Source organism: Typopeltis vanoorti, chromosome 16 (assembly GCF_054136105.1).
Source record: "Typopeltis vanoorti isolate ZY-2024b chromosome 16, IOZ_Tvanoo_1.0, whole genome shotgun sequence".
NCBI classification, from domain to species: Eukaryota; Metazoa; Arthropoda; class Arachnida; order Uropygi; family Thelyphonidae; genus Typopeltis; species Typopeltis vanoorti.
The window spans coordinates 59,130,285-59,157,707 of NC_143564.1; the positions used below are offsets into that span (position 1 = coordinate 59,130,285).

The window sequence follows — 27,423 nt, forward strand, 5'->3', positions numbered from 1 at the left end:
TTATACTATAAATTAAAGATGGCAAGAAATTATATTCTTGGTTTCATCCTTTATCCAAATATAAGCAAATACTAATTTTTTTTTTAATCTAAAAAACACAAGTAGTTTTTTTAGCATCCTTAATTTATAGTATAACCAACTAAAAACTTTCAACATCTTTCTCTAATCCAGAATATTTTAGTAATAAGGTGTAACACCTTCCGGCTAATTGTATATGGAAATATGACTTACGCATTACTTCAACTTTGGTATCGATTCTGGGTCTGGCTCCCAATGATGAGACCTCAATAAAGGTTAAAGCCAGTCTGGTTAACGGTTCTTCCCATAATGCATAACATTATACATCTTCATAAGGATATATGCATTGCATTATGGGATACTTAGGCAATTGATGTGAAGTCATTAGCCTCTACATACAAGTAGTCCAGTCATGAAGTGACTTCATACGCAAACTTTGTTTGCCTACACTTGGATAAAGGATGAAACCAAGAATATAACTTCTTGGCATCTTTAATTTATAGCATAACTAAGTGAAAAACACTTATAAATACTTTTCCAATCAATTTGATGTAGGGTGTTAAGGGTGTGATCTGAGATGCCTGCGTCACCAAAATTGTTAAATTTAACGTGTCATTTGTGTGCTTTTTTATGGATAGGAATTGTACATCTAGTTTCACCAATCTAAGATCAGTTACAGGTGCAATGGATATGGTATACTCTAGGATGGGCCAATAATGGAAGAGGATCCTTAGAGGAGTTGAATATGTTTTTCAATTTTAAAGGTGTTTTAAAAGTAGCAATATGATTATAATGGTGCAGAATTCTATATGATTCGAAATTTATGTCAAGGGTAATGATAAGAGTTAGCATGTATATATTGGCTGGTATGTGTAGGCTTGTGGTAGACATGGATAGACTGCCTGAAGGAAGATGTGTGACCAGTGTATTCAGGAAAGGAAGTGAGTTCTGATTTTCAATTTCAACACTAAATAAATATGCTCATGTTGTTTGTTCAGGTGGCTGAGAAGGTGTTTAAAGTTTGGCAGCCATGTGGCCAAATAACGAAAATATCATCAACTTATCTTAGCAAAAAAGCTTTTAAATTAATTTACTTCTATTAATGAAGTAATCTACTTCACTGTTACTTTATTTTAACACCCAGGGTTTGGTTAGATATGCTGATGATGTTTTCTTTATATGGCCACACAGCTACCAAACTTTAATGGAAATAACTATGCTTAGAAGTAGAAAGAAATAAACTGGAACATGCTAAAAAAATTCTCAATTACTTAGGCATATTGATGACAGGCTAAATTATGAAGAAACTATTAAACACAGAATAAATCTAGGTTTATCTGATATGACCAAACTTAAATATATATGGAAAAATACACATCTTTCCAAAGAATTTATCAAAATACATAGCTCAATGGTATTCCCTCAGTTCTTTACAGTGTAGATACTCAGATCATCAAAGTGAAGGAAGAACTAAGATTGGCAGGCTTTGAAAACAAGTGTTTGAGGAAAATAAACAGAACATCATGAAGTGAAATGAAAACCATTCAGATCAGAGAAGAACTATATCACTATATTTCAATAATAACAAGAATCAAAGAAAAACAACATTACAGTGGTATGGGTATATATAAAGGGTGGTCTGAAAATTTCTCAGCTCAACCATAGATGGCAACACTATTGGAAAGAATTTTTTTTCCCTCCTAAGTTAGTACATCTGTTATAAACTTCCATGTGAAATTGCAAGTCATTCTATTCAAGTTATTCAAGTACTTTGTTTTATACAGCTGTCTGAAGCAAAAGTGTTGTCTGTATCCCTTGAAATGGATAAAATTGAGTATCGTGCGGTTATAAAATTCTTTGTAAAAGAAGGTTTAACGGCAAAAGAAATTCATTCAAATTTCATAAAAATTTATGGACACTCTTCTCCTTCATTTTCGACAATTAAGAAATGGGCTGCCGAGTTTAAACGTGGCCATACCAGCCTTGAAGATGATCCCGTGAAGGGTATCCAAAAAGTGTAACAACACCAGAAATCACTGATCAAGTGCATGATACTGTACAGGCTGACTGGTGAGTCAAAGTGCATGAAATTGCTGAGACTATAGGCATTTCAAAAGAACGTGTAGGATGTATTTTGCATGGAGAATTGCAAATGAAAAAGCTTTGCGCAAGATGAGTGCCACTCTTGCTCATAGCAGATCAAAAACACATTCGCGTGAAAATCTCAGAACAGTGGTTGGAACATTTTAACAAGAATAAAACTGATTTTGTGTGTCGATTTATTACTATGGATGAGACATGGATTTACCATTACACACCAGAATCCAAACAGCAGTATAGTGGACAGAAGCAAGTTGTGTTCAACACCAAAGAAGACAAAGTTGGTTCCATCAGCAAGAAGCGTCATGGCATCAGTGTAATCAGTGTATTGGGATGCTAAAGAGATTTTGTTTATTAATTATCCTGAAAAGGGAAAAACAATAACCAGGGAATATTATTTTGTTCTTTTAACCAGACTAGATGAAAAAATTTGTGAGAAAAGACCCAGTTTGCAGAAGAAAAAAAAATCATCTTTCATCAGGACAATGCACTTGCCTACAAAGGTGTTTTGGCAATGGGAAAATTAAGGAATCTGCACTATAAATTGTTGGAACATCCACCCTATTCCTCAGATTTGGCTCCCTCTGACTTCTATCTCCTCCCAAAACTAAAACTCTTCCTCACTGGTCAGAGCTTTTTTTTTTTTTTTTTTTTTTTTTGAATCAAGAGGTGATTGCAGCTGTAGAGGAGCATTTTTCAGGTCTTACTAGGAACCACTACAACAGGGATATGATTATGGAGCTGGAGCATCGCTGGAATAAATGTATTAATCTTAAGGGAGATTACGTTGAAAAATAAAAAGAATTTTGAAATTATAAATTAGTTTTTTCATTGTTAGGACGAGAACTTTTCCGACCACTCTTATATATTAGGAGACAATATGAAAAAAAATTTGAAAGATGAGGGTTGTTTTCCTGATACTAATTGTGCATCTCATTCACAATCAGATAGTAGAAAAGGAAATACTTTCCAACCTCGTAATTCAAATAAACAGCAAGGGAGAAAATTAAATTAGGGTAAAATAAAACCTAATGCAAGAAATTCCAGAAGCCCCAGGGTGCATAATTCAGATAATGTACTACATAAGGGTGATGACTCTAACATGGACAAAATAGTGGAAGAGTATCATACATTAGTTAACTTAGAATTAAATAAACCAGAGGAATGTGAAAATACCTCTAATTTATTTAGTGAAGATAAAGAATCTCAGAGACCTGTAGAATTTGATTCTGATAGTGATGATTCTGTAAATTTAGGACATAATTCAATTACTTTAAGTGAAATATTTGAAAAGTATAATGACTTGGAAGATGTAAATTACAGATTATCTCTAGCATCAGATGATTCTGAAACTATTACCCATTCAGAGATTATAAATAATGATCAGCAAGAATCACGTTATTATTTAAGAACTAGGAATAAGCATTAAAAGTTTTGTTAGATGTAAGATAAATGTTTAAATTTTTTTTAAAAAAAACTTTGAGAGAAAGATGAAACTGATGTGAAAATAATCATCATTTATAATTATGAATCTTTATACAATTGTTTCTCTTTGTTTTGTATATCTTTGTTTCATCATCATCATCAAATTCCTGCCATGTACCCTCAAGGGGTGTACAGGATATGACAGTACTACATGAAAAAATTACATCATTACTAACTTCCTATCTACAATTTTCCTCCAAATCAGTCTGTTACTTGTCAAGACTCCAACATTATCAGATCTTATATTTCTATCATCTAAGGCACTTTGTACCGTATCAATCCACCTATATCTTGGTCTTCCTCTGGGTCATTTTCCTGCCAACCTGGCAGAGAACACTTGTTTTGCTAATCTTTCCTCTCCCATTCTATTTAAGTGACCATACCACCTGAGATTAGCTCTGCTAACACATTCCTGGATGTTGACAATGTCAAGTTCTTTCCTAATATCCTCATTTTTAATATGATATTGCCATTGATGCCATCTGTTCAGGCCTCTAATCTTTCTCAGGACTCTCATATCTGCGGTCTCTAGTCTTTGGTCAAGTGTTTTACTTCTGACCCAGCTCTCAGATCCATAAGTTAAAACTGGTTTGAACACTGTCTTGTATACAGCTAATTTAGTGTTCCGACTAATTTCTCTCTTATTCCATATGAATTTATTCAATTGACTTCCCACCATACCAGCTTTGCTGATTCTGTTGTCTATTTCTATATTTAATTTACCATCTTCGCTAAAAATTGTGCCTAAGTAGCTGAAATGTTTTACTTGTTCCACAGGTTCTCCATTCACAACACAGTTGACATTTTCAATGATTCTGCCTATTTTCATTGTCTTTGTATTTTTATTGCTGACCTTCATACCATATCTATTACAACAGCTACTCAATTTAGTCAGAGAATCTTGCAGACTTATAGCGGATCATCCGCATAAAGCAAAGAGCTGACATTAACATCTCCAATTTTGATATCAGCTTTAATACCACTTTCCTTCATAATGTGATCCATATAGATAATGAATAACAGAGGGGATAATGAACATCCTTGTCTCACACCAGATTTAACATTAAACCATCTTCCTGTACTTCCTTCAATTCTAACTGCTGACTCACAACTCAAATAAAGACTAAGTATTGCTTGATATAATGCCCCATTGATACCATATAACTGCAGCGTATTGAATAGCTTCTCTCTTGGCACCTTGTCATATGCCTTTTCCAAATCAACAAAACTTAAATACAGATCTTTGTTATATTCCCATGCTTTCTCGACTATTTGTCGTAAAGTGAAGATCTGATCCTGACAGCCTCTATTTGGCCTGAATCCAGCTTGTTCTTCACCAAGCTTTTCTTCCACAATTCTTCTCAACCGTTTCTCAAGTATACTTGCATAGATCTTGCCAGAAACACTCAGTAGGGAAATACCTCTGTAATTCTCACATTCAGTTTTATTTCCCTTTTTATATATGGGTACTATGAGAGCTCTACTCCAATCATCGGGAATTCGTCCCTCTGTCCAGGCTTTCTGAACTATGCAGTGCAGCCACTGTAAGACTCTTATACCACCATACTTCAGCATTTCTGGTCGAATATCATCTACTCCTGCTGCCTTTCCACATTTCAAGCCTTTGATGGCTTTTTGTACTTCAAGTATGGATATGTATTCCTGACTGCATGCCTGGTCAGTGTTTTTTATCACTGTGCTGTCATCACTGCTTGTTTCATTTAGCAGTTTTTCAAAGTAATTACTCCATACTTCAAGGATATCTTTTTCTCCTGTTTTCATTTCACCTTTATCATCTCTAATTCCTTTTACAGCACTCTTTTCTCCATTCCTAAGCTTCTTCAACAACCTCCAGAATATTTTGCCACCTTCTTGATATTTATTTTCTATATTCTTGCCAAAGTCCTCCCATGACTTTTGTTTAGCTAGTTTTACACACTGTTTAGCTTTCTTACATTTGTCTCTGTATTCTGTAAGAGTAAAAGCTGACTTATTTGCCAGGAACTTTTGATATGCTTTCTTCTTTTCCTTCACTGCCTCTTTAACTTCCTGTGTCCACCAGGGAGTTCTGATTTTTTTATCCTTGCACACAACCTCACCACATGCCTCTCTGGCAGAATCAATCAATGTTTCCTTCAGAGTTTGCCACTGAATCTCCAAGGTTTGATTCCTGTTCTCAAACTCTTTCATTTTTTCTTCAATAATCTTTGTGTATTTTAGTCTACAGTTCACATCTGAGAGCTGCTCAACTTTTATTCGCTTTAAAACTTTCTTACATGTTATTCTTTTCAATATGAAATTCAATTTTATCCTGCTCAAGACTAAATAGTGATCACTTCCAATTTCAAATCCTCTGTACACTCTGGTGTCCTGCACCAGGGAGAAAACATCACTATCAACAATAACATAGTCAATGAGACTTTTCTTATTCCTAGCCTCTTCTCTCCATGTGAATTTGTGCACATTTTTATGTTGGAACATGGTGTTAGTAATAACTAGTCTATGTCCTAAGCAGAAATCCAACAGATATTTGCCATTATTATTAGCTTTGCTCTTTTCTCCAAATTTTCCCATAATATTTTTGTATGTCTCACAATCATTTCCTACTCTGCTATTTAGATCCCCAACAAGGACCAACTTTTCCTTTTTCATTGTGTCAGTTGGTTTTTCTAAAGCCTAAAAAAATTCCTCCACTTCTACCTTAGTAGAACCTTCTGTGGGACCATAGGCACAAATAAGTCTCATTGTCGAGTTCCTCATTCTCATATTTGCCCACATTACTCTACTTGAGACTGACTGCCATTCAAGAAGATTAGCCTCATATTTTGTGTTGAATACTATGGCTACTCCTTCTTTTCCTTGATTGTCATTGCCTGAATATAACATTTTGTATTTATTGCTCAGAAAGATCTCACCAGTTTTGGTCTTTTTTGTTTCAGTCACCCCTATTATGTCGATCTGGTACTTATCTAATTCCTCAGCTAGCTCCATTTCTTTGCCATTCAGGCTTCGTACGTTGATAGTACCGATCTTTAACTCTGGTGATGTTGAGTTGGGGTTTGTTTTCAGATTTGATCCAGTAGCTGACTTTTCGCTGTTCGCCCTGGTTCCCTGCCGAAAACAATGGGGGCCTTGTTTAACCGGGCGACGCCCCAGCCGGCATGAAATTTTGTCATGCTGTACCATCATTTTTTGTTTTGGTTTAACCAATAAGAATACAATTTGGTCGGCTAAATCCCAAATTGCCAGCCCATCCTCATTCGTTCAGTATCAAAGTAGATACCCAACAGGGTGCAACACGAGAAGGTGAGGATTGGACATTAGGTCAGAAGCCCTGGTCGGTTCTCCGCATTCCTTTAAAGGCTATGTGGAGGTCTCCTCTCAGTTGTTTTGGTTTCATAAACATGTACATCTGAACTTGCGATGTGCCCATTATTGATATTATTTGTTAAAATTAAATGTAAAGCATAAAAAATATTATGTGCTTAACGGGATTTGATAGTTGTGTTACTTTCAGAAATTTTATTGTAGTTTAAAATTATCTAGTGTTGTGTATTGTAAGGACATTCTTGTTACGGTAATGGAGAAACTTGTCAGCCATCATATGTAACTTCTCGCTTGCTATTTTACATGGAGTATGTTTGTTGAGGAGTTTGATGCGTGATTAACAGCTGACAGAGAGCATTCAGTATCGAAGTAGTAGAAAAAACAAGAGAGAGCTAATGGAAGTTTAAGAATGCAGACCGGAGGAATTTTGTTATTATGAAGTCTATTTAGTTTTATGCGACAGTTAGAAGAATATTAACAGTAGATTCTGAAGAGGAATAGTAGAATTGTCAGTCTTTAAACTGGAGGAGTTGAGATGTCAAGTATTTAGTAAATAAAAGAAGATACTGCAGTCAATGTTCTAAAGGAACATTCTAGGAAACGCTAACTGGAAAGGGCAATGGAATTAGCTCAATTTAGATATGTTGTTTTTGAAGTAGTAGAAGAAACTTTTTTTTTTTAGCTTCAGTACAAAAATTAGTAAATTGTGCATCAAACTGAACTGCAAGAGGTAAGAGTATTTATACTTCAGTGAGGCATAATATTGTATACTATATAAAGGTGATAAGAAAGGATCTCATGGAAAAGAAGAAGAAATGTTATACGAAGAATGAAGAAGAAAATTTATATTTTCGGAAAAGGCCCTAACAAAGAAACTGACTATGAATATTTTTGCTGTTGCAAAAGATGTTTATTCTGGTAGAAGTGATTAAGTATATGGTAAACAATCCAGTAATAGAATGAATCGGAGAATAGGTGGTTTAATATTTTTGGATAAGAAAATCTCTAAAGTGTAGATTTATTTTAGAAGGCCTTGGATCCAGTTATTTTGTAGTTATATATTTTAAAGTGCATATATTGTTTTAATTTTATTAAGTGTGCATAGTTTTTGCATTTGGCCTTGAGTCACTGATTTTCTGGATTCTAAAAGAAACAGTTAAAAGTCATTGCACCAATTGGAATTGAACCCTTGTGTAAATAATAATAAACACTCAGAATAAAAAATATATATATATATCTTAATAGTGTGGGTTTTTACTATTCTAAGTAAACAGAATGGGAAAGGAAGTGTTAGCAAAACAAACTGACACCAGGTTGATAGAAATAGATAGACCTCAAGGAAAACAAAGAGCTAGCTGCTTGATATATAGTTTCTAGCGACTTACAAGACCAAAATACGATGATATTGGAGACCTTACAAACAGTAGATTAATTTAGAAGACAATGGTTGATATGAAATTGCTATTAATGCAAATGATTATTTAGTGCTATCAGTATCTCATACACCACATGAGTGTAGATATTAGGAACTCATGAATCATGAATATAAAAATAACAAAGGACACATAGAATGTGAATCCAATTTTCTATTCCCAAGAATTATAGTATAAGTTGTTATTATAGTGTAAGTTATATGTACTTTAGCACAAAATATAATCTATAAGAATAACTATTGCAGTTATTAAAATAAAATACTGGTGTGATAGCAATCAAAATTGTAGATATTTTATAAATTCTTACCAATAAGAGTCTTTATCAGTAACAACAAGGTAAGGCTCATATGGATGAAACTTCAATAGTGAAGGAACACTAGGATTTCTATTCATAAAAAACTGCTCATCTAGCCGATTCTCTAAAAATAGACAGTGATATTCGATAATCAAGATGCAAGAGTACAAAAACCATTATCCATAAGGTGATTTTTACCTCTTAAACACAGTATAATATTCCAATTATTGCATATGGAACAATTTAGAATAAGGAAAGTATTTTTCATATTACCATTATGGGGTATAACAAATGAAATGTTTATTACAATAAGCATATAACTGTCATATTACTCTGATAGTAATGCTACAGTGAATAAAGAAAAGAATGAGGAGTGGTGTTTTTTTTTGTTTTTTTTTTTTTTGGGGGGGGGGGGATCATACAACCAGATCATGATGTGATTCAATGCTGATTAATTAAACACATTTATCAACTAAAGAGCATCTCATGACAAAGACAAACATATTGATATTAGTTTTGTCTTTGTCTAGGAAATCAGTTTCCTGGTTGGTTAACTGAAAAGTACAGTTACACAGGGCCATTTTAAAGAGCCAAGATGACATACTAACACAATTCAAGAATTGCTTAATTGAGGGTTTGGTTATTTGAAGATTGGATAGTTGATAGGTCATTCTATAATGAAAATGACGTTTTATATCAAAAAGTAGCTTAAAATTCAAGGTAAAAGCTGTATAAAATTATATATTTGTTTTAATAGGTTTTTATATAATGAACAAGTTATTTTAATGAGGCAGGTCAAATTAGAATACTATCAGAATAAGTGAACATATTCTTTTGCAGCAGAAAATTACAGAATTACAAAAGTATAATTCACTTTAACCATTATATATGAGCTATATTCATTTCTCACAGAAATTTATATTTTTTGATTTATTTCTATTATTAAAAAATGAAACAAAAACACTTCACAACAGTACATTTGTTCAGAGCTTATCAGATGAAATTCAAAGATTTAAAATGAAATAGTGCCTACTTATTATTCCCTCCCTCCCTCCCTCACCTTGCACATTATTTTCAAATTAAAACAATTGTAGTTATCACAGTTATGAGTGGTTGATATAAGTTTTGGGTCTAAGATGTTTACCAATGCTTATTATGTACTGATCAACTTCAAATAAAATTCAATACAAAACAAAGAATTTTACTTCTTGAATATCATTTTCACTTGTTGCATTATCAAACAATGCTGTAATAAATTTAGTTTAATCCTTTATCGAAGTGTAAGCAAACAAAGTTCGCGCCTGAAAATATCTTCAGGACTGGGGTAAGGTAGTACAACACCGGGCAACTCGTAACAAAGGTGGACCAAGCTAACATCACTCAAAACACATCTCCTTGCGGATATGTATAATGTTATGCATTAAGGGAAGGGCCACTACCCAGACTAGTTTCAACCTTTTTTGAGGTCTCTTCAGTGGGAGCCAGGCCCAGAAGTGGAGAAGAGACCTCAATAAAGGTCGAAACTAGTCTGGGTAGTGGCCCTTCACTTAATGCATAACATTATATATCTGCAAGGAGATATGTTGTGCATTATGGGAGATACTGAGATAGGAGTAATGTTAGCTTGGTCCACCTTTGTTACGAGTTGCCCGGTGTTGCACTACCTTACCCCAGTCTTGAAGATATTTTCAGGTGCAAACGTTGTTTGCTCACACTTGGATAAAGGATTAAACTAAATTTATTATAGTCTAACCAAGTGAAAAATAAACTTTCAACACCAAACAATGCTCAGTATAGAATAAAGAGTGGAATCGGGTTAAAAATGTTAGAAATCACATTACAAGGAGCACAGTATGAAACTGGCATTAAAACAGGAGATGATAATCTCAGCATTTTATTTTATACAGCTCATGCAAAATTCCAAAATAAATCCAGCATACAGGATTATTTAATTAAGCTGAATACTGCTATAACAAAACTAGCTGTATATACAATACAGTGTTCTAAACAATTTTAACTTTGGATCTCATAACTGGGTTAGAAATAAAACAGATGATCAAGGAGCAGAGACCAACACATGATCAAGGAAGTGAACTGATAGCAGCAATATTCGAATCATATTAAAACTAATAATATTGGGAAGGAACTGGACATTGTTTCATTCATAAATGTGTGAGCAGAGCTAATCTTAGGTGGTATGGCCACTTAAACTGAATGAGAAAGGAAAAATTAGCAAATCAGGTTTCTGATGCCTGGATGGTAAAAAAAAAAAGACCCATGTGAACAGATATAGTTAGAAGTTCAACTTCAAATAAATTTCACTCCAAAACACAAAAAATTTTACTTCTTGAATATCATTTTCACTTGGTGCATTATCAAACAATGCTGGGTATAGAATAAAGAGCGGATTCGACATGAAACTCTTGTAGTTTCTATATATTCGGCTTTGAAATAATGTTGGATTCAATATCCACTTAATTTGTATAACTATTATATATATATATATATATATACATACACACAAGGTCAGGTTGAGGTCAGAACTCTGCACGGGCCAGGGAAGTTGTTTAATGCCCGTCTCTTCATACCATTCCATAACAGCTGCAGCTTTTTGGCATGGGACATTGTCATCTTGATATTAACACAGGTCTGTTCCATAAAAATTCCACAGTGTAGGCAGCACCAAATTATTCAGAATATCAAGGTACTGAGTGGTCTTCATGAAACCATGGTCAACAACCAGTTGTCCCACTCCAAACACTCTGGAACTCATCATGGATGGTCTGTGCTCATTAAAGCTGGTTTTTGCATACCACCTGTTTTAACACCCTTCTCTCTCCCTGTCAGTCATTTTCGGTGGCAGCCCTGGATGTTTTCCTGCACTAGTAATGCCAGAACGTCTCCATTTGTTCACCAACCATTGATTTTAGATGCTCCAGTTGAGTGGCAATGGTACATATGGACATGTTACCAACGTGACAGCCCACGATGACACCTCTCAAAGTCACTGAGTTCACATTGGGTTGCCATAACACCTGTATTCAACTGCTATGATGAAATACTGCTTCCTACCATCTGTATACACCGGTTTTTATGTTATTAATTTGAATTTGAATTAATGTTACAAATTTGAAGTTATTTTTCATAACTTCAAATTTGTTAATAACAAATTTGAAGTTATGAAAAATATTTCATAACTTCAAATAACAGGGGTGTTGGACAATTATTGGTAGATTGTGTGAGATATTTGTGGCCTCCCTTTGATGAACCCCCTAACTCCCTGGAGGCCTCTTATAATAATATCGGGCATTTCTGGTCAAATATCATCTACTCCAGTTGCTTTTACACATTTCAGGTGTCTGATGTCCTTTAAAGCGAATAAAAGTTGAGCAGCTCTCAGATGTGAACTGTAGACTAAAATACAGAAAGATTATTGAAAAGAAAATGAAAGAGTTTGAGAACAGGAATCAAACCTTGGAGATTCAGTGGCAAACTCTGAAGAAAACATTGATTGATCTTCAATTACCATTATGTATTTCTGACTGCCTTCCACTTGAATATTTTCTACCATAGTTCTATCACTGCTCATCTCATTTAACAATCTTTCAAAGTTTCTAGGTTTCCAAAATATCGCCCATCCTCAAATTTTAAATCACCTTTGCAATCTTGATTCCTCTTACAGTACGTATTCCTCTATTTCTATACTTTTCATCAACAGCATATGGAACATTTTACCACCTTTGTGATATTTATCTTCTATATTCTTACCAAAATCTTCCCCTACTTTTTTCTTTAAAATCTACTTTTTGAAGCATGCTGACTTACTCGCAAAGAACTTTCAATATGCTCTCTTCATTTCCTAACTGCTTGTTTAATCTCTTGGGTGACCATGAAGATTGGATTTTTCTATTCTTACAAACAACTTTACCATATATCTCCTCAGCTGGGTTCATCAAAAGAACTTACCGACTTGAACTTACAATTAATGAAAGAAAGGACAAGAGGCTGAGTGGGATGGAAAGCCCTTGTTCACAGGATCATTAAGAGTTGAAAACGACTGGATGGCACATAAACAATAACTGCTGTTCACTTTTTAAAGCTGCTTGACTTTCATTTTAAAACTTTCTTATTTTCTTATATGATATTCAATTTTGTCCTGCTCAAAACATAATGGTGATCACTTCGTATTTCATATCTACTATATATTATTATATCCTGAACCAGAATGAAGATATCAACATTAACAATAACACAGTCAATAAAACTCTTTTTTCATTTCTTTTGTCTTTTCTCTATGTGAATTTGTGTACAATTTCATGAGGGAACATGGTGTTATTGATAATTCAATGTCTTGAAAAAAAAACCCAACAAGCATTTGCCATTGTTATTAGCATTGCTTTTCTCTACAAAGTTTCCAAATCATTTCTATATGTCTAGTCATCATTTCCTAGCCTGCTATTTAGATCTCTAACAAGGACACCACCTTCTTTATGTCTCTTTTCTAATGACTCAAAAAAAATTTCTTCACTTCTTCCTTAGTAAAATCTAAAAATACAAAATCTCAGATATAAAGAAGTTTTGTCTAAATCCCCATTTTGAAATGTGCTCATATTATTTAAAACTGCCTGCTACAACTATTTTCTTTTCCTGGTCATCACTGTCCAAATATATATAATTAATTATTTAGCAGAATCTCACCTATTATAGTCTTTGTCTTAGAAATGCTGATTATGTTGATATTGTACTTTTCAGCCAGCCAGGTTGGCTGAGTGGTTAGTGTACCTGCTCTCCAATGAATAGGTTGTGGGTTCAAATGCTGCTGCTGGCATGGATGCTTGTGATTGTCTTACCTTGTGTATTGCTATAACCTTTAATGTTTTGCACCATTAAAACCATAAATCATCATCATTATGATACTTTTCTAGTTCTTTTGAAATCTAACCCTCCCCATTAATATTTCTGGTGCCGACGATGTCTAATCTTCAAGTCTGACAATATTTCATTTGAGTATATTCTGGCAGCTGTCTTTTCAAAGTGTGTCTTGTTTAACTGGAGGCACCCCAGTTGACAAGAAACCATCATTATTGAAATACCATTTTGTTCTGGTGTAAGCTGATACAGAATTAAATTCAGCTAAGTTTAATTATGCCAGCCTCCTTAGTTTTTCCATATCCAGGGAGGATAGGTGCCTAGTAACAAGGTGCATCATGTGATGGTTAAGCCTGGTCATTAGGTCAGTGGTCTCTGTTGGTCCTATGCCATTCCTTAAAGGCTATGTGGAAGGCTCCTTCAGTTATTTAGTTCTGACTTAAATAAGCTCCTTGGCTCACTCCAGTCAGCTTCATGGGGAAAGAGAATAATCTGGTTCCCTGTAGACCAAACATGGAAGCTCTTCACATACTTCACATCTCCAATAAGCAAAGCTGTGGTCGCTCAACCCATCACTCTGATTAAGTGATGTGGATTTAAATCACACATCACTTTGCTGGAGAGCAAAGATGATTCTCTACATGGGCAGTTGTACTAGCAGCATATTATGAAGCATCCTTAAAATAATTAATTAAATAATTATTGGAAAAAAATTATTTTTCCAGTATTTTGAAAAGTCACAATTAAATTTATTCTAAATTGGTGTGTGTGTGTGGGGGGGACACTGAAGGCAAACAACTTTTTTATAAGAAAGCTTCAACTATTTATAACGATGTTTACAATTAATTTACAAACCGTAAATTATAAACATCCTCATATATAAATTATGCAAATAAAAGTGTGTCAGTCACAAAAAAAAAAAAAAAAAAAAAAAAAAAAAAAAAAAAAAACCTTCAATACAGAGGTTTCAAGTTTCATTTGTGATAGTTTTGGAAAGACAAGTTAATAAACAACTTAGAACTGAATTTAATATATACTACATAATTTGTATACAGCTTGTGAATGAAACTGAAATACAAAATGGTATTTCAATAATATGAAATAAATTATTTTAAATATATACCTGCTCTTTTCTGTTCTTCTAGAAGTCCTTTCCTAATCTGTGCATTTCTCATGAACCTCCACTCCCGTTCCAAGTAAAGTGCACTCTCAGGGTCACCATCTTCTACAGTCTATAAACAGTCAATATGTACACACACTCATATATATATATATATATATATATTGCAATTATGTATATCCAACACACCTGTTTCCAAACACACACTTATTATTTAATAAACAGAATTTTTTTTTAAAAAAATAGATTTTGATATCTTCAGAAACCAGACGTTACCTTCACATTTGCAGATGCTGCAAGTACCTTTATCTGGATGTGTTTTAGTTCAGACAATGCAACCACATTTTCAAACTTTTCTGTTTTCATACAATTTCTGCATAGTTTTTGATAAGAACAGCTCACAGATGTAGGACCAGTAAAATCTTAATTGAAACAGTACATCCCAAAAGACTACTGAACAATGCTTCTTATAAGTTCTCAATCACTTTTGAAACTTTTACTGGTTCAGAGACTAATAGTGTTTGCCCACTCTATAAAATAACAATGGGCATTTATTACATATGAACAATAGTTTACTTCACTAAATTATACTGGTCTGCATAATTAAGCGATAACTAGTTTTTTTATTTATCATATGGAGTTTCCTCCCTTTTCTTCCCCATCCCTATTGGGGCGAGTTGAGCCCCCTCATGGGGGGTTAAGTATTTATGGCTGTAAATCCGTGTGTGTTCACAGGGCCGGTTTGCCTGTTTGCAGGATGAAAAACCCTGCTGTTCATGCCCAAGACCAGCTAACTTGGCTATGGCTGAGGAAGATCCTTAAGCTCCTCACGTCGGTGATGAGAATCGAACCCAGGACACTCCTTCCCCAGCGACAACTAGTAATAGCCAATATCAAATAACATTCACTATTATTACCAGTCTGAGGGACATCCAGAAAGTAAGTTCCGATATGCTGTCAGAGAAACAAAAATACACTTATAAAAAAAAAACTTTGTTGGAAATTAAAGTAGACATCTTTCACTACTTTTCTACATAATTTCCGCCATTGTTCAGGCAGTTATCATAACGGGGCACCAAGAGTTGTATACACTTAATTGTAGAAGGTTGCCGCCTGTGATGCAAACCACATATTGACTGCTTCTTTGACCTTGCCATCGTCTTGAAACCGCAAGTCACCAAGGAAAGATTTCAGATGTTTGAACAGGTGAAAGTCGCTTGGTGAGAGATCAGGACTATATAGGGAATGATGGAATTGTTCCCAGCCGAAGGTGACGAGAAGTTGTTGTTGTGTTAGGCTGGCCGTGTGTGGATGGGCATTATCATGAATGAAAACAACACCCCTGGTAAGCATTCCATGTCGTTTATTCTAGATCACACAATGCAGTTTCTTAAGGGCTTGGCAGTACATACTTGCATTGATTGTGGAGTTTTGACCCAAGAAGTCTACCAGCAAAATTCCTTGTCTGTCTCAAAACCACAGTGCACGTGATTTTTTGAGTGGAAACCACTGTCTTCAATTTCGTCTTGACTGGTGATGAAGTGTACCTCCACTCCATGGACTGTTGTTTGGATTCAGGTGATTCGATTTTACGTGTGGCAGATGATTTGATTTTCTTAGACATTATAAACACACACCAAGAAGCATTGCGAGAATGTCTGAAAATGGCACCAATGCCTTGCTAACGAATCAACAAACTCAGCATGCTGAAAGTTTATTTTTCACTTGGTTAGAGTATAATAAATTTAGTTTAATCCTTTATCCAAGTGTGAGCAAACAAAGTTTGCACCTGAAAGTATCTTCAGGACTGGGTTAAGGTGGTACAACACCAGGGCAACTCGTTACAAAGGTGGAGCAAGCTACCAACACTCCTATCTCAGTATCTCCTATAATGCAAAACACATCTTCTTGCAGATATGTCTAATGTTATGCATTAAGGGAAGGGCCACTACATTAGACATATCCGCAAGGAGATGTGTTTTGCATTATAGGAGATACTGAGATAGGAGTGTTGGTAGCTTGCTCCACCTTTGCAATGAGTTTCCCTGGTGTTGTACCACCTTAACCCAGTCCTGAAGATACTTTCAGGCACAAACTTTGTTTGCTCACACTTGGATAAAGGATTAAACTAAATTTATTATACTCTAACCAAGTGAAAAATAAACTTCCAACATCTTTCTCTAAATCCAGAGTAAATTATAAAAAAGGGTGGCACACCAATTGGCAATTCCTATAGGTAGAGATGACCGGCTAATGCTTCTGCCTGATATCTCTGCTTGGACCTGGCTCCCACTGAAGAGACCTCAATAAAGGTCGAAACTAGTCTGGGTAGTGGCCCTTCCTTTAATGCATAACATTAGACATATCCGCAAGGAGATGTGTTTTGCATTATAGGAGATACTGAGATAGGAGTGTTGGTATCTTGCTCCACCTTTGCAACGAGTTGCCCTGGTGTTGTACCACCTTAACCCAGTCCTGAAGATACTTTCAGGCGCAAACTTTGTTTGCTCACACTTGGATAAAGGATTAAACTAAATTTATTAAACTAAGCATGCATGTGCACCACTGCGATCGCAGCGCTGCAGTGAAAATATTTAAAAACGGAATATATAAGTAAATGCTTTTAATACTGATTCATACATGAGAGGTAGAAGAACTTATAAGCACATCAGTGACACATGATAGATGTAGGTGAAGATTGAGAAAGAAGAAATTCATTGACACTTTTCTTGAACATTTGCAGTGTCGTTTTGTTTTTTTGTTGTTTGGGAATATTTCATGAGGAAGGCTGTTCCAGAGAACCGAGTCAGATGAAATAATAAGAGGAATATGAGCAAGTTCAGGTTTGTTTGCAGCTGCACTGAAAAGAGATAGTGGGTAGCTGGTGTTCATGTTTTAACAGAGTAAACAGAAAGAAACAGGAATGATGGGTGCCAGTTCACTTAGTCAGCGACCATGGAAATAGCTGAAGAATAAAGTGAAGAATAAAATAAAGAATATCTGAAACAGTGCATCTGTGAAATAGAATTGAAGTGAGTCTGTGGGAGAGGGATTATCTATGAGCCAAAATGCTCTCCTCTGAAAAGCATCAAGAAATTGTTAGGAAAATTTTAGATGCACCACCATCTCAAACATATGAGCAGTTCTAAGGATAGGTGGATTTGGGATTTGTGTAGACTTGTAACTGAGTGAGTGAAAAGAAAAATAGTATTTTTAGCATAAGAGAATGCCTATTTTCTTAGATGAGAAGGAAAAAACTAGTGATGCGAGTGTTTATGCCAGGGAAGGGATCAGAAGGTCAGTCCACGCAGAGAGAGAGATCTGATCCTGTGTGGTGATTTGTGAATTACTGAGGGTAATGACAGATGAGCTAAGATCTCTTTTGTGAGAGAAAAGACAAAATTGCATTGAAAGTTACCGGACTGTTTTTGCCTCATTGAAGGATGGTATGCAGATTAATGTTTAAGGCACTGGTTGATGATGATCTTGAACTTGGACATCTAAGCGCTGCATGGTTTGACAAATCAGTAAGATGAATGTAAAGTATTATTATCAGAAAAGCAGTGAACAGGATTAAGTGGTGATTGCAAGTAGGTCATGTATGGGAGAAAGAAGGAAAGTGATAGAACACAGCCCCATTCCCTGCACTGGTGGTGTACCAGTGAGAAGAAAATATCCATCAGTGAGTGACCAGAGACAAAACACTACCCAGTCATAGAAGGTGACAGGTAGATCAAAGGATGGCATTCGTGCACATTAATGGCAAAATTAGACAAAAATTAAGCAAAAATAAATTATAACTATGACAGCATACATACCAAAAATGGCTCCAGATTCAGTCTACATATGGCATATCTCATTTAAGATTGTTGTAAAAAAAAGTGAAATTATTGTGATAATGGAAATTCTTATTATATAATTTGGAACAATCACAGATTGACATGAAGCTAATGATACAGATAAGAGGATGGTTGAACGACATCAGAGAGTAGTATATGGCAAGCTTGAATCATAAAGAAGACAGGTGACCAGTGCGTCAGGTCTCTGTACTTAGTCTGCTGCTGTTCAATATGCACATTAATAATAATGAGCATGAACTGAAGGAAACATCCAGTTGTTTTTCAATGATGCTAAACTATGGAGGTGTACTGGGCAAAGGGCTGCCAGTTCACTGTAGCAAAGTGTAAAGTTATGTACAATGGAATTAAAAAAAAAAAAGCTGTTACATAAATGGAAGTGGATTGCAAGAAAATTATGGGGCTAGAGATTTGGAGTGATGACAGATACAAAGTTCAGAGGACATATCACAATTTTTCATATATATTTATATTTTATGTTGCTCCCACTTAAAAGTTGTAAATCTATACCAATAGTGCTGTGGGTGGGTTAAGGATTTCTTTTTATTATTTTTTAGTTGAATTAATTTATTTTTTTTATTTCCTTTTTTTAAATAATATGGAAGCTCTGCTCTAGAGACCAAATAAGTGCATTAAAGGTATTACCATAAATAAAGTTGTTTAATTATGATAATTAAGCTTGAACAGAAATCAACTCTGGAAAATATTACAGATAATAAAATACCTCCTCAATTAATTAATAGAATAAAAAGTCGATACAGAGAAACAAAAATTTGCATCAAATTTGTAGATGAACATTATCAGAACCTATAAATATAAATAAAGGCGTAAGACAAGGTTGTGGCTTATCCCCAATCCTATTCAACATTTATATAAACAGAATCCTAAAAGAATAGAAAACAACTGTCAAAGATGGAGTTAAACTAACAAATAATATACAGCTAAATACAATACTTTATGCAGCTGATCAAGTACCAATTTGCAACTAACCATCTAAATGAAATATCAAAAAAATTTTAAATGAAAATCTCTGAAACAAAAACAAAAGCTATGGTGTGTGGAAACACCATTCAAAAAGTCAAAATCATGCTTAACAATAAAATAATACAGAATTCAAATACTTGGGAAATATAATCTCACAATACAATACTGATTCACAATTGGAAGCAAGACTACAAATTTACAATAGAATGAATGGCATAATTAAAAGAAATTCTGGAAAACAAATGACTAAAGAAACTCAATTAAGATTACATAATATGACCTCAAAACAATCTCTCAAATTTGGAAATGAAACTTGGATTCTAAAACAAAGAAACAAACAAAGACTGGAAGCAGCACAGATTAAGTTTCTAAGACCTCTACTGGGATGACTCACTAGGTTAGATAAAAAGAAAACACAGAAATAAGAGAAAGATTAGATACAAAAAAAACATTATACAAGAAATAGAAGAATATCAGCAAAATTGGCTACACCACATAGAAAGGATGGATAACAATAGGATTCTCAAATTAGCATATAAATAGAAACTTACAGGAAGAAGAGACCACGGACGTCCAAGATCAAGGTGGAAAGATTAACTTCATCTGCAGAGCAGGAACGGAACATAGAAAGCCTATATCTGAATTGCTCAGACAACAATGACAAAGTTGTTTATTCTACTAGTTTCTTACACCCTATGGTACTACTTGAATTGACATCCAAAATATTCCTATATTTTTGCATCATGACTGAGTTCTGATTTTGAACCTTATTGTTATCATTTTCTTAAGTTTTTTGGCAACTGCAAAAAATTTTGCCACCTTTATGACATTTATGTTCTATTCTTTTCCATTACTATTTATGTAATTTGCTTTTCCATAGGATGAACAGCTGTAGGTTTACTGGACTGGCCAAAGCAGGATATCAAAAATCAAGGAAGATGGGATAAATAATCCCCATTTAGCTGCTTTGAAATAAAATTTATCTTTGTGCATTTTTCTCTAGGAGTACAAATTATTAGAAAGGAACTTTGGTGATGAGCAGAAACATAATAAAAAATTATTTATTAATGAATATTCAAAGTATCAAGTAGATTTCAGCATTAATAAATTCACAAAATAGGCATAAGTAACATAAGATTAAATTAACCAACTGTGAAAGTAAAAAACACATGTTCTTACAGAGTAGCACTGATCATACCAAAGTCCTGGTGATATAAAAGAAAATCCATTAACTGAGAAGTGCAGTGTTAAGGAAGCACAATCTCCCCAAAACAGGACAAATAATATAACTTATCAGATCAATTCAGATAAGAGCAATCTAGCAAAGCTGCAAAACTGTGTGATCATTCCAAGAGAGAACTGTTCTCTTAGGAACTTATATTTTCCAAAAGAACAGCATGTTCTACAAGATATTTTATGCAATTTGATGAACAGCTGAAGATTTACTGGACTGTCCAAAGAAGAAAACACATAAAGGAAGATGGGGAAAATAATCCCCAATGACAGAAATTCATAATACCCATCTTATAAAAAGAATACTCTAACATTTCAAAAATAACATCTCGTAACTTCATCTTGGCTCGACAGACTTATAAGTCAGGATATATATACATATTAAACAGAGCTAGCATGACCACATATAACTAAAAACGTTATATGTGGATATTTCATCAGGCATACAATTATTTATCAGTTGATGACATACAGAAGCAGAATAATTCTTGAAACAACTAGTATTAAGAGAATTGTTGTAATGATAGTAAGATCATGTTTGAAATATACATTTCATTAAGCTATGCTGTGTAAAGTCAACATATCCTAGTTCTGCGAATTTTCAGTCCATAATAAGTTGACCAAAGCTGGTATGGGATAAGGCCCTAATTTTTTTTTCTCTTTAAATCACACTGAGTTGGACATTGTGCCATTTCTGAGGCATCTTTAAAACTTATGAATATAGCTATTAAAATCAATATAAGATATTCTTGTCAGTTTCCAGATAACTGGTGTTTTTCATTTGCTGTATGATTGGCTAGATCTTATTTGAGTGATATTCAATGTTAGTAATAATGTCTTTCATGCATATTTCTCATGAACATTTTGTGTCTGACATAACTTTGCCAAAGCCTCATATTTATATACCCCTAACTTCTTGATAGGTCAGAGGAGATTACTTGGGTGATTGTAGAAACATTTTCTCATAGTTGTGAAAGTTACTTTGAGGTAACGTTTCTTCAGCATCCCAGCTATCTTATCTATAACTGTGTATGTCTTAAATAACTATATAATCAAATAAAATAAGTGTGTTAATTATTTCTAAATATTTTTTATGTATATATGTTTTAAAATACTGATAATATGAAAGACCAAGAATGATTGTATATTGGAATATTTATAGCATTACAGCTTATGTAATCAGCATTAAGCTTACTTACATCTTTGAAAACTAATTTTCTTAAAGAACTGAGGAATTTTAGATACTTCTCACAGAAAATACTGAATAAAAGTGCTAAAAATAATATTTCGGTGAGTTTTTAGAAGTTATTTACCTCTAGACAAAGCCTGATGCAATCTTAATAACGTCATGCAGCATTTCTTTGGCTAGCAACAGAGATGCCAGAAAATAATAGCTGAGGAGCTGAAAAAGGTAGCATAGAGGGAGAGAGAGGGGGGAGGAGGAGGAAAATTCGAAGTTATGGAATAATATGGATCCAGAACTTCCATAAGTGGTAATGACATATGCTGATTTTTTTTTAAAGTACTATTTACAAGAATTTTATTCAATATCCCTACTATCATTGGAACAAAAGAAATTACATTAATATGTGCTTGCATTATGTTATACAAGAACTTCTATACTTCATTCTGAATGGAAGCAAGGGCTATGATTGAATAATTTCTTACTACTGGAAGGGAGGACTAATTTGTTTCTTCATTTAAATTCTCTCCTTTATCGAAAGTGGAATGGATAGCTAATCAATTTTGAACTGAAAATTCAGTACTAGGATTGATATAATTGCTGTTGTGCTTAATCCATTCAAGGAACTAAGTAGAAAAAAAAAATTAGGAGTACCACTGATGGATTACTATGGTGTTTTATCTTGGCCTACATATTAGTCATCATGAGTTTATCAATTTTTACTTGAACTCAATTGCACATTCATCTTTATTTGATTGTACAGTTTAAATCAAGAGAAAATAAGTGAGAGTAATTTAATCTTTTTTAATTCACAACATAATGATTTGTCTATATATTTATTAAATGAGCTGTGCATATAATTAATTGATATATTAAATTATTTTTGGATATATTGAATTAATAGTTAAAGATAAGGTTTGAATTGAGTTAAACAATTGAGTCTGAGATCAGCATTTCCATAGGAGACAAATCTGGTTAGTGTTTCAGCAATTAAAATAGATGATTAAATACAAAAAGCATTCATCATCATAATATAAAAAGAAAACAATATTCTTGATGTATGGTACACTGATTTCACCATTATAACTTACATTTCCTTGAATATCTGCAGGGATCTTTGGTTTTGGTAGGATGTTATTAATAGTTTAGGGATTATAATCATTACAAGAATCTCTTAGGTGATCTATTTCTTGTCCTTTTTTGTTGTGATCACTAGATATAGCATATGCTTTCTATAAGGTTATTTGACATCTGATTTTTGTGCAGAGGTGAGAAGTGAAATGTAGATGCTGGCCACCAGTGCTGCATTTTTCCCTGCATACTAAGCATGTTAATCTATTTTGCACAATGAATGCAATTCGTATATCATCATCATCAAATTCCTGCCATGTACCCTCAAAGGGTGTACAGGATATGATAGTACTACATGAAAAATTTACATCATTACTAACTTCATATCTACAATTTTCATCCAAATCAGTCTGTTACTTGTCAAGACTCCAACATTATCAGATCTTATATTTCTATCGTCTAAGGAACTTTGTACCTATCAATCCACCTATATCTTGGTCTTCTTCTTTGTCGTTTTCCTGCCAACCTGGCTGTTTTGCTAATCTTTCCTCGCCCATTCTGTTTAAGAGAGTTACCACCTGAGATTAGCTCTGCTAACACATTCCTGGATGCTGACAATGTCAAATTCTTTCCTAATTTCCTCGTTTTTAATATGATATTGCCATTGATGCCCATCTGTTCATGACTAATCTTTCTCAGGATTCTCATATCTGCAGTCTCTAGTCTTTGGTCAAGTGTTTTACTACTGACCCAGCTCTCAGATCCATAAGTTAAAAGTGGTTTGAACATAGTCTTGTATACAGCTAATTTAGTGTTCCGACTAATTTCTCTCTTATTCCATATAAATTTATTCAGTTGATCTCCTACCATACCAGCTTTGTTGATTCTGTTGTTTATTTCCAAATTTAATTCACCATCTTCATTAAAAATCGTACCTAAGTAGCCGAAATGTTTTACTTGTTCCACAGGTTCTCTGATTACAACACATTTGACATTTTTAATGGTTCTGCCTATTTTCATTGTCTTTGTCTTTTTATTGCTGACCTTCATACCATATCTATTACAACAGTTATTCAATTTAGTCAGGGAATCTTGCATACTTCTAGTGGATTTATTTAGAAGTATAACATCGTCGGCATAAAGCAAAGGGCTGATATTAACATCTCCAATTTTGATATAATGTTGTAAAATCTTGTATAGACAGAAATTTTTAATTAAATTCTTTCTACACTGATTTTACTTAGGAATTTAAATTAGATGATTTGCTTTAAATTTTGTAAATATCTAACTGTTGAATTACAAAGAAAAATATGTATAACTGAAATGTAATAATAGAATGTTTAAGACAAAGAAATATCCCAGAAGGATTAAAAATAAGACCTAAGGCTATCACTCTTGCAATGGTCAAGATTGTACGGGGTTTCCCGTCTTAACGCAGCGACGAAAAACGGCTGTGGGTGCTACCCAAGGGAATGAAAGGGTAGCTAAATCCAAGATCAATGGAGCAGCTTAAAAGTGAGACATCGAGGGCAAAAGGGTCACCACAATCGTTGTTGTCACTCGGAGGTCACGCAGTACGCTTTCATCAGAGAAGGTCAGTCGATATAGCGGGAATTTGACAGGGAAGGTCGGTCATAGGCAAGCAGAGGACCTGAAAGAGGAGAGACCGTTATCGATGGTCATTGCTGGATAAGCAGGCTTTCGCCCAGTTTTCTGTTCAGGCTCCCAGTTTATGTATGTACCGTCGATTTTAGGTCAAGGGGAACTGTTCCAGCTAACAGACACCGAAGATGTTAAGTGGATCATTTAAGCAGTAAAAGATGAGAGTTCTGGACTTCCAGCTGCCAGTAGAAGTGCCCGTTGATGTTGAAAAGAGGTGCCAATGTGTGAAAATAAATATTGGAATGAAATAGATGGTAATGATCTCAAAGATCTACGGATGTGGACTAGATGATTTATTAACAAGTAAGGTCTTCTATATATGATTAACTAAAGGCAGGAATTGTAGCAAAGATTGCTCTAGTGAATTTGTTTGTTAATATTGCTTCAGGACTGAAGGCTATTAGCTAAATATTGAGAATTTACCAACTTGTTGTGAGATAAGATAGCATTTATTGTTACCTAATGTTTAAACTTGCCTGGTGTATAGCATTGAAGGTCATTTCTAATATATGAATTAAGTGTAGCCACAATTATTACCCATAGTCTGTGTATGTGGTGAAAGATTGTTGAACTTGGTAGAATAGTTTAAGCTCCTAGCTAAAGTTAATGAGAAGTATAGAGTCACAGATATTTTGCATACTTAGTATTAACCTCTATTGTAACTTGATATGAATAAATTGTTTTCTTTGTCAAATAATTTGCCCGATTCCTGTATGCCAATGCACTGCTCATAAAAATTGAACCTAGATCTAAGGGGATAGTTTGCCACGACTGTAGAACAGAGTTTTATGTTGCTTGATAGATTGTTGAGATTTAGAAGTATTTCCGTGCTAAGCGAAGTGTTTTCTTTATGGAAAGTTATTTAAATCTTACCTACGATTTCTGATGGTGCAGTCGAAATAAAAATAAATTTTCAGAAATCAATATTGAAGAAATACGCTTGCCATTATAACAAAGGAATTCGGCTCTAACCCGAGGCAAATATCCAAGTTATAAAATTACATGCACGTAAATAACATAGTTACGGCCTTGAGAAAGGGGGACATTAAACTTGGTGAAAGGATTAAATATAAGTGACTAAATCAAGCAACGGAAAGAACAACTTGGAGTTAAACTGCATAATAAGTAAAACAATTAAGTTAAAGTAAATTCGAGAACAGAGAGAATATTGAAAACACGTTTTGAATAAAGTACAACAACAATAAAAACAAAATAATATTTTACAATGTTTAATATCACTTTCCTTCATAATGTGATCCATATAGATAATGAATAACAGAGAGGATAATGTACATCCTTGTCTCACTCCAGATTTAACATTAAACCATCTACCTGAACTTCCTTCAATTCTAACTGCTTACTTACAACTCAAATAAAGACTAAGTATTGCTTCATATATAATGCCCCATTGACACCATATAACTGTAGCGTATTGAATAGCGTCTCTCTTGGCACCTTGTCATATGCCTTTTCCAGATCGACAAAACTTAAATACAGATCTTATATTCCCATGATTTCTCAACTATCTGTTGTAAAATAAAGATCTGATCCTGACAGTCTCTATTTGGCCTGAATCCAGCTTGTTCTTCACCAAGCTTTTCTTCCACAATTCTTTTCAAGTATACTTGCATAAATCTTACCAGGAACACTCAGTAGGGAAATACCTCTGTATTTCCCTACTGAGTGTTCCTGGATTCCTTCATTTTTCTGAGCGTTTCCTTCATTCAGTTTCACTTCCTTTTTTATATATGGGTACTATGAGAGCTCTACTCCAATCAATGGGAATTCATCCCTCTGTCCAGGCCTTCTGAACTATGCAGTGCAGCCACTGTAAGGCTTTTATACCACCATACTTAGCATTTCTGGTCAAATATCATCTACTCCTGCTGTCTTCCCACATTTCAAGCCTTTGGTGGCTTTTTCTACTTCAAGTATGGATATGTATTCCTGATTGTATGCCTGTTAAGTGTTTTTTACCACTGTGCTATCTCTGCTTGCTTCATTTAGCAATTTTTCGACGTAATTACTCAATACTTCAAGGATATCTTTTTCTCCCATTTTCATGTCACCTTTATCATCCCTAATTCCTTTTATGGCACTCTTTCCTCCATTTCTAAGCTTCTTCAATAACCTCCAGAATATCTTACCACCTTTTTGATATTTATTTTCTATGTTCTTGCCAAAGTCCTCCCATGACTTTTGTTTAGCTGGTTTTACACAGTGTTTAGCTTTCTTACATTTGTCTCTGTATTCTCTAAGAGCACAAGCTGACTCATTTGCCAGGAACTTTTGATATGCTTTCTTCTTTTCCTTCACTTCCTGTGTCCACCATGGAGTTCTGATTTTTCTATCCTTGCACAATCTCACTACATACCTCTCTGGCTGAGTCAATCAGGGTTTTCTTCAAGGCTTGCGTCACTGAATCTCCAAGGTTTGGTTCCTATTCTCAAACTTATCAAGATATGAAGGAATGCAAAGTGTTCTTTTTTTTCTTCAATTTCACTGTAAAATGTATTTTTAGGGTTTTGAGATGTTCAGGTAAGTATTGAAATCATTAAACTTTCCTTTGGAGCCTAGCCAGATGAGTAAAACAACAGTAACATAGCTATACTTTTGGTTTATTATGGTATTTTTCAATGGATATTTATGAAAGAATTCCACATGCATATTAGTTGGTGTGCTGAAAATGGATGAGCTTGACCTTTGCTTGACCTCAGACTACTCTTCTTTGAATTGCAAAAAAGGTGTTATCTAGGCAGTGTCTGAAAAGATTGGTATGGTGTCTG

General features: G+C 34.3%; 1 protein-coding gene across 2 annotated transcripts in view; it reads right to left on the minus strand.

Annotated features, from left to right (window-relative positions):
- raptor (regulatory associated protein of MTOR complex 1) overlaps positions 1-27,423 on the minus strand; it is a 512,095-nt gene that overhangs the window by 79,798 nt on the left and 404,874 nt on the right. For both annotated transcript variants that reach the window (XM_090406523.1, XM_090406522.1), the window contains exons 22-23: positions 14,651-14,759; positions 8,671-8,782 (exon numbers count right to left, since the gene is read on the minus strand). In XM_090406523.1, coding sequence (XP_090262649.1) covers positions 8,671-8,782; positions 14,651-14,759 — 221 coding nt within the window. The remainder of the gene's footprint in view (positions 1-8,670; positions 8,783-14,650; positions 14,760-27,423) is intronic.